The following is a 9,318-nucleotide window of genomic DNA, read 5'->3' on the forward strand; positions in this document are numbered from 1 at the left end:
TTATTGGGGGCTTGTACAACTCTTATCACAATCCATCCATCCATTATGTCAAGCACATTTGTACATTTGTTGCCATCATCATTCCCAAAACATTTGCTTTCTACTTGAGCCTTTGGGATCAGCTCCTCATTTTTTCCCTTCCCTCCCTGGCCCACCCCCCCATGAACCCTTGACAATTCATAAATTATTATTATTTTGTCACATCTTACACTGTCTGATGTCTCCCTTCACCCACTTTTCCATCCCCCAGAGAGGAGGTTATATGTAGATCTTTGTAATCGGTTCCCGCTTTCCACCACACCTTCCCTCCACCCTCCTGTATTTCCACTCACAGCACTGGTCCTGAAGGGATCATCTTGTCAAAAGTTGTGTTCTTTTATGGTAATTGTATATATGGAATCATCACACTGTTAACATCCATAGTTGGTCTACCATTTTGCATTTCCACCAGCAGTGGATAATAAGCCTAGTAGATTGCAAGTTACGGTTTTTCTTAGAACTCCTGAATAATAGACATTCAATCTAGAGTCTAGACTGTATCTACTTACTAATTAAGGCTATCTTTCATGTAATTGAAGTTTGCCATTGCCCCATACTCTTGTTTATTAATAGAGAAAAATAATTAGATGTCAGGGACTGTTCCATTTCCAGTGGTTGTGTAATGTTATATAGGGGTGGTGATTACCTGGAGGAACAGAATTTCACTTAATCTATGATTTTAGAATAAATCAGAGATGGAGTTTTTAAGGGCTATGTTAGCGAAAATCTTCAATACTAAAAGTTTTTTTGTTTTGAAATAGAAATGTGTAAATACTTGTATTTCTGATATGGCATGAATTTATGACAGGATTTTAGGTAGGTAGCGAGGGCCAGGTAGGTAGGGAGGTAGCTAGTAAAAAAAAAAATTAGGACAGGATTTTAAATCTATCTCTTGATTCTTAGTAAGATCAGAATTTAGTTTTAACCTTGAGTTAAGTTGATAGCTCTGATTCTGTAAGCGATTATCAAATATTAATTTCATTTTATATATATACCTTTGATTTCTTTTATCTTTTCCTCGATTGGTTTGGAAAATAATTGTAACTGGGAACGGCAGCCATTATATTATGGACATTCTATATAAGTTTGATTTTGAGTGAAAATTGATCTCAACTGTTGGTAGGTTGTAGATTTTTCTAGTATTTTGAACTCTGTTTTGAAGTCAAGAATTTACTCATTTCTACGTAGATATTTGTTCTGTTCGATTTGTGGTATGCTGTAGTCTTTAATGTGGCTCTAATCTTAGAAAAACACCATCTACAAGTGACTGAGTGTTATAGCTATATTGTTACTGATATAAATTTTTTAATGTTCAAGTTGCTAGAAATATCCGTTAGGAAATTGTTACTTCTCTAATAAGAACATGAAAAAAAAAAAGACTCGTCACATTCCAAACTCGGTCATGTTCAGTTGCCTGAACCTCAGAAAATGGATTTTAACAATAGGAGAGTAGCTCATGCTCATTGCTTTTGCAAAACATACTAATTTTTTAGATTTGGTTTCATATTAAAGTTTGCTTTGTTAAGTAAGGATATTTGGATAAACTTAAAACTAACAGGAATATATGAATAAGTAATATTAGTGTAAGACTAGGGAAAACTGGCAGATTATCTTTTTATAGCTTTATTCTTTTCCTGATATTTAAATTGTGCATAGTTCTCATGCAGTAAATAAAAAAATGATGAATGGTCTGTAATCCTAATGTCGAGGGATATATTATTAAAACTTTATTTTATATCAATTCCTTCAGAGGGAGAGGTAGCATCACTTCTGGGAAAATCTGTTTTAAAAATTTTGAATGAAAACATTTAGTATTGTTAAGCTTTCTGAATTAATTTTTAATTAAATAGAATTGTCTATCAAATGATTTTATTTTAGAGAAAATCTGAGTTTCTCAGAAAATACTATAAAGAAAATTTTCACTAGTCTGTACAGAATGTCAATGTATACTTAAAACACTTAATTTTTGAAATATGCTTTATGGAAGTAGTTTATACCTGAAGAGAATAAAACTCAGTTAATTGCTAGTGAGGTTTTTGTTTTTGTTTTTGGCAGGCATATGCAAAAATGTATTTACAGTCAGATAATACCTGGATTATTAGAGATAAATCAATAAACAGTGGCAATTCTTTTACGTATTATTTCTTTGTAATGGATAAAATGAAAACATAAAACTTTTAAGGCATTTAAGGGTTTTTTAAATGATAGATGTGAATTTATATTTGCTTTGCTCTATTCATAAGTTAAAGAGTTCCTTAATTGAAAGCCCACAACATGTTCATTTGAATTTATAAGGAATCAAATTCTTGGTTATGGAATGATTAAAATTAATATGATTGTACTTTTCACAGGTATTTGTTTGCTTATGGAAAGGTTGTAAAGTATACAACACTCCATCAACTAGTCAAAGTTGGTTACAGAGACATATGCTAACACACAGTGGAGACAAACCTTTCAAGGTAAGTGTATATGTAGGTTTTTCTTTGATAACTTATGACATATTGTCATTTTTCTTAATGGGCATACCTCTACCCATTTGTTTTCACATGGAAGCCTGATGATCTGCTTCTATAAAGATTCTAGCCAAGAAAACCCTATTATGTGATCTATGAGGTCACCTTGAGTTGGAATTTGTCTCTGGCAATTGGTAGTCTTATGGAAGCAAATAGCCAGTCTTCTTCCACAGTGCCACTGTGAGTGGATTCCATCCGCTAATCTGCTTAGTAGCTGAGTAGAGACTATACTACCCAAGTGGACCTAAAGACTAGCTCAACCAAAACTCTGTCTTTGAGTCATGCTGACTCATAGCAACTGGGTAGAAATACCCCACTGCGTTTCTAAGACTGCAACTCTTGGATGGCAGTAGAAAGCCTCGACTTTCCCTCTTGGGGTGGTTGGTCTTGCCTTGAGGCAAGAGGTTGTCTTCCCTTGGACTAGCAGTCATCTGCTTCCTCACACAGTAGAGGTTCAGCCTTCAGTTTGAGGTTTACAAATGAGTTTGAGGAAAAGCCCATTCACTTACTGGGATTTCCAAATTGAGTCTTGCTGGTGTAGCCTACGAAGGATGTGCACTTTCAAAGAACGGAGGTTAGAGTCCCAGTAGACAATAGCACAAAGGACTAGGTCAACAAGGGCTGCATAGAAACTACATCAAAGGTGTCCAATTAAGATAGTCCAGAGCATATTCTCCTTGAGTTCTTTATAAGGGTTGTTAAATGTCCCCTCCACCCATGAGAGGTTGCTCCGCCAGTTTGCTGACTCATGTAAGTTTACTCGCCTTCTCCAAGACACTCATGAATTTCCAGTAAGAAGTGTTTGTTGATTTGAGGTGACCTTAGAACAATGCTGTGTGGCCACAACTCAATGGTCTCCCTCTCTTCTATCTTGATAAAAACTGACCCCAGCTGAGATGAGGTCTCCTCTCTGGTTTTTTTAGATGTACATATCAAGGGGATGATAGATGGTTCATGGGCAGTAGGCAGGCCCATTATTTAAAAAAGAAATTTTATTGGGGGCTCATACAACTCATCACAATACATACATACATATATACATACGTACATTGTGTCAAGCACATTTGTATATTTGTTGCCATCATCATTCTCTTTCTACTTGAGCCCTTGGTATCAGGTCCTCATTCACCTCCCTCCCTGCTCCCCCTTCCCTCATGAACCCTTGATAATGTATAAATTATTATTATTTTGTCACATCTTACACTGTCTGACGTTTCCCCACTTTAGAGTCACACGAATCTGGAACTACTTTTAAAACGAAATATTCAATTGTTTCATATTCTACTCATTCCCTATACATTATCCTTGAAATAACATTTATATTTCCTTTAATTTTCATTTAGTGTGTTGTTGGTGGCTGCAATGCCAGCTTTGCTTCTCAGGGAGGGCTAGCTCGCCATGTACCCACGCACTTCAGTCAGCAGAATTCCTCAAAAGTTTCTAGCCAGCCCAAGGCCAAAGAAGAATCTCCTTCTAAAGCTGGAATGAACAAGAGGAGGAAACTAAAGAACAAAAGACGCCGTTCCCTGCGTAAGTGCTTCACCTAAGAAATCTGTATTAAGGGACTTCATTAGTTGGCTTGTTTATTATTAAAACAATTGGCTTTCATGAAAATCCATTATTACCACTTATTCTGCTTACCTATGTCTGCTAATGGTAATAAACATGTTTGTCAGTGAGAGATTTTAGTGACATGTTCTTTATCTGTAGTAAGCATGGAAATATAATTAAAAGTGGCCTTAGAAAAAGAATAAGGAAAAAAAATTAAAATACGGTAATGTTGATGTTTCTAGGAAAGTTTTAGAAGATTTCACCTTGTTAGAGGTGAAAACTAAGTAAGTACGTATTGAGTAATGTACTTACTCCAAAACGTATTGAGTAACATTTACTCCAAAACCTTGTGGATAGCAAAATGATCTGAATATGGTCTCTCATCAAGTACACTATTATAACTCATTTTTACAGTGTTTACCAGATTGAGATGTATCCTTTACATTTAAGCTCAAACCAAACCAAGTGGATGCTAACTCAGAGTGACTTTCTAGGACAGGTAGAACTACTACTCCTGTGAGTTTGAGACTGTTTATGGGAGTAGAGTCCAGCTTTCTCCAGCAGAGCAGCTAGTATTGTCGAACCGTCGACCTTGTTGATTGCAGCCCAGTGCATAGCCATTGCACCACCAGGGCTCCTCCTTTACATTTCGACTATTAAAAAATTAGTGGTGGTGGTAGGGTGAAGGTGACAATTGTCAAGGAGTCCATGTAGAAAAAGAATGTTTGGAAACCGATTGTGGTAGTCATTTTGCAATTCTGCTGGATGAGATTGAACTGTGGAATATGATATATGCATTAAATTCCAATTCAAATTAATAAAAAATAAAATCTCTACCACATCTGAAAAAATAATAATTATATGATAAGGTTTGTTGTTGGGTGCAGGGATTGGCTTTGAAATCGACTAGCTACTTTGTTTTATCTAGTTAAATCTATCCTGAATGAATAACTATGAATGAAGAAAATATTAATTGGAAATTTACCTTATGAATTTGAAAGTTACCATAGGAAAATGGGGCATATTTTTTGTGATTTTCAGGGATTTATCTTTTACATCCTTACCAGTTAAAAAATAACATCATACCAAGTCTCACTATGTGTGCTTCTACGTTATACTACTAGGCACATTATGAAACAATTGACAAGGACTATTGACTAAGGATAAGATGAAAAAAATGAATGAAAGTGGTATTATTTTACTCTTAAGCTAATGAATCATGACATGAAATTGCCTTGGAAATTACTATTCTGGTTTGGTGTTTTTGAGACTTGACAGTGGCGGTATCATGGATAAGGCTTCATTGCATAGACATTGGAGCTTCGGCATTCCTTTCATTATTGTGGATTTAATGAAAATGATTACTTCTATAGATAAATCGTGAATGAGTTATGGTTGACTTAGGATAATTCCGAGAGGTGAGCTGTTATTTTCTATAAATGCGTCTTTTCAGGAGAAAGCATATAGTTGGATAACCAAACCCAAGAACTGTACCAAATCGTAGGACCAAGTAGAACTGCTATATAGGGTTCCCAGCCATAAATCTTTGTGGAAACAGACTGCTTCATCTTTCTTCCATGGAGAAACTAGTGGGTTTGAATTGCCAGCCCTTCTGTTAGTGACCCAGTGCTTACTCCACTATGCTGCTCCCTCCCCCCTTTTTTAACACATTAGTTTTTCATTTTTCTCAATATCCACAGACTTAATAAGGGAATTTGTTTGTTAGCATTAGGTTAAATCACTATTTTTTCTTCTAAAAAATGTTTTCCTTCCTTTTGAGAAAAAAACCCAGCAAGAAAAGAAGTGTCGTTAGTTGTGTTATGTTGAATTTGCCAGCTGCTGAAATTGACTCCCGTAAAAGCTCTGGTTAGTGTAGATTCTTTGAGAGCCCCATGACTAGTCTGATATTCACTATGCATGAACCTAAGAATATGCATAACAGAATTCAGGGCATTCCTTTGATTGTTAATATCTTCAAATTTTAAGTGTATCATGAAGAGCTATCATTTCTAAAAGTCAACTAACTTGATTATTAGCAATGGTTTCTTAGGAAGAAGAATGACACAATTTATAATGTTAATTGGGATGAATATTAAAGTTAGAAAAAATGTTGATAGCAATTTAAATCTTTTAATGTGTAGCTTTGTAATTATGTAATTTAATTTTTGAAATTCATTTATTTTAAAAAGATGTTTGACCTCAATATAAAACCAGCTGTTTGATTTTCAAGCTGTTTTCCAAATTATTTGCTTTATTTAATCTATAAATGGTATGTTATTTCCATTTTATAAATAAGGAAATGGCTTATTTTGTAAGGTAAACTATTTGCGCATAGTCACGCAACTGGTAACCAGTGGAGTAGGAAATTAAAAGAATTTTCACGAGTATATTGGCATTTAAAATTTTATTAATAGTTTAAGTGACTGTTAAAAAAATATTTGTCGAAGAAACTCATATTAACACGTTGTCGAGTTTATAAAATTTCAGGTACATATTAACATAGACTGCTCATGAGATGCATTACATATATTTGGCCGTGGTTGAGTTTGTGATTCCAGTGTGCCACACAAAGCGAGGTGTTCATATTGTTTGAAGTGGAGGAATGTTACTCAGGAGAGATACTGAAACACAAGCTAAAATTAATTGAAAAGATAGTCACTAAATTGTAGAATTCATGGAGTTTGAGGTTAGACACTTGCCAATGGGGCAAGATTCACTCAGTGTGGGATTCTGCTTTAATACATTTTCGTCTTTAAACCGAGACTTCGTTTTTTGAAAGCAAAGATTATCTAGACAGATAATTAATAATTGATTCTTTCAATATATTATTTTTGTAGAAAATAGACTATTTGGCAGGTTGTTTCTCTAAATATTCTTTATCTCTTTTGCATTGACTTTAGCACGACCGCATGATTTCTTCGATGCACAAACACTGGATGCGATCAGACATCGAGCCATATGCTTTAACCTCTCAGCTCATATAGAAAGTTTAGGGAAGGGGCACAGTGTTGTTTTTCATAGTACTGTAAGTATTCTTTTAAAAAAAAAAGGCTCTCTCTCCCCTTTCTATCTCTGTATATAAATTTGTAAGAAAACGTGCATTTTAACTCTCACAGTTATATTTCTTTCTAAATTGCTTTTAATCTTAAAGATAAATTATTTTGAACAAAAAAGTTCTTAAGCTTTTATCAATATTAAAAAAATTACTTGTATTGGTTGCAAAGCAAATATTTCCCACATTCATTTACATTTTTGACACATTTTAATGTTTTAGCTTTTAGTTTCAGCTACTCAAGAATATTGCCACATAGTAATACCTTTTGGCTATTAGACATTAGAATACCAGGCTTTCACCTCAAATATAAACCAAGTGTCTTTTCTGACCACCTGCTTCTTCATGTGTAAAATAGGAACGTTAGACCCTTTCTAGTTCTAAAAAGGTTCATTCACACCTCTGTACACATCTGGTGTTCTTGCACTCTTGAACCCTACTTGAACACATACGTGCAAAGTTTGTTAAACAGAAAGTACAAAATTGTTGTGCATCACATTAGAACTTTGAGGAGGCATTTTGTCTACTGTAATGACTGATGTATATTATAGCTTACATGTCGAATGTCTAAGCTGTTGAACATAAAGATTAAGTGTAAACTTAGAGTAATAAATCATTGACAAGGAGTTAATAGGGAGTTCTCATTCCCATGATCTTTAGCTACTTCATTATCAAGTAATATTTAAATTAATCTAGTTTGGCATAGGTAAATTATAGCCCAGACTCCTAGTTATTTCCAGTCCTGGAAAAGAGTTTGCTTAATTCTGGCTGTTGAAATATGTAATGTACCCAGTTTTTTTATATTCTGGCAAAATGCATGAGAATTTAAACACAAAAGATCAATATTGATAGCAATATCTTGCATTTGGTTCTCTTTTGTCCCCTCCCACCTATGTATATTTTCCTATTTGTGTATATATTTGTATGTGTCCCCTCCCACCTATGTATATATTTCCTATGTATATTTTTTCCTATTTTTCACCTATTTGGCTCATTTTCTTTAGCCCTGTAGTAAAGACAAGGTGATTGTTGCCTGCTATTGTGCAACAGTATGATACGCAGGTAGGCTTTTATCTTAAAGACAAAGAAAATCTTTTGGTGTTTTTGTGGCTAGCCACCATAAAATATGAATGGGAAGGTATCGTAGCCATTAGCCATTACTAAGGAAAGTTGAAAAGGGAAGTCTTGTTAACGAAATGTAAGGAAATCTATTTTATAAGACCCATTGAATGAGCCAAGTAAACAATCAACAGTAGATTTTCTTTATGGAATATATTTCTTTATGGAATATGTGGAATAGAGGCATGATTGATAATGTTTGAGAAGAACATGAGGCCAGTCATTAGATGTAGCACGGTAAAATTAAATTAGAAGACTTTAAATCATCACAGTCACTACTGTAGCCTGAAGCCTGACTCAAATATTTCAGATGCAGTACCTAGAGGCTTGGGAAGTTGATTGTCTCTTTCCAGTATGACAAGAGTAGTATAGTTGTAGTAGGTGGATTTTACCATTTTCTAGATGTTATGAGCTAATACTACCCTCAGCTTATTCATGGATTCCTAGTTATGAGCTTTTGTTTAAATGGAAAAGTTTGGTATTAAAAGGATATCAGAAAATAGAACAATAGTTAAGTATCTGTGAACTTCAGACAGGTTTTTTTAAATACAGAGGGCAGAATTATGGAAGTTAGTGATACGTCAGGTAAAATATGGTATGTATGAGGAGGAAATATAATTTATGATATGGATTCAAAGACATTTAGGAGAGGTGTGTTCTTGCATTTGAAGGAGAGGTGCACATTAAAGAACGCCGGAAATTTTATAGAAAGACCAGTGTCCAACTATAGAGTTGGAAAGAGAATTGTAGGGGTTAAAAATAAGAGAATTAAGACAACTGCTCTGAGATTTTGTTAGGACTCAGTAACATTAGGGTCTTGAAACAGTGATGGTTGAAGTTCTCTTTTGAAGTTTTTGATAACATAGGCTTATTCTGTAATTATATTTTTATTTTTAAGAAATCCAGTGAGATTTAATTGTAATTATTGTAATACTCTTCTTGGCATGATTGAACTATTGAATTGTATATGTGGATTATGTTTCAGTAAAACTACTTAAATTTGATCACCAGTCAGTGACATTCGGCAAGGCTGTTTAAAAAAAA

General features: G+C 34.3%; 1 protein-coding gene across 1 annotated transcript in view; it reads left to right on the forward strand.

Moving 5' to 3' along the window:
• The window catches only part of AEBP2 (AE binding protein 2), an 85,158-nt gene that overhangs the window by 61,018 nt on the left and 14,822 nt on the right, over positions 1-9,318 (forward strand). The window contains exons 5-7 of the mRNA XM_004713783.3: positions 2,391-2,498; positions 3,896-4,082; positions 7,004-7,128. Of these exons, the coding sequence (XP_004713840.2) occupies positions 2,391-2,498; positions 3,896-4,082; positions 7,004-7,128 (420 nt within the window). The remainder of the gene's footprint in view (positions 1-2,390; positions 2,499-3,895; positions 4,083-7,003; positions 7,129-9,318) is intronic.

Source organism: Echinops telfairi, unplaced genomic scaffold (assembly GCF_000313985.2).
Source record: "Echinops telfairi isolate 266 unplaced genomic scaffold, ASM31398v2 ScPeMD7_21;HRSCAF=78, whole genome shotgun sequence".
NCBI lineage: Eukaryota > Metazoa > Chordata > Mammalia > Afrosoricida > Tenrecidae > Echinops > Echinops telfairi.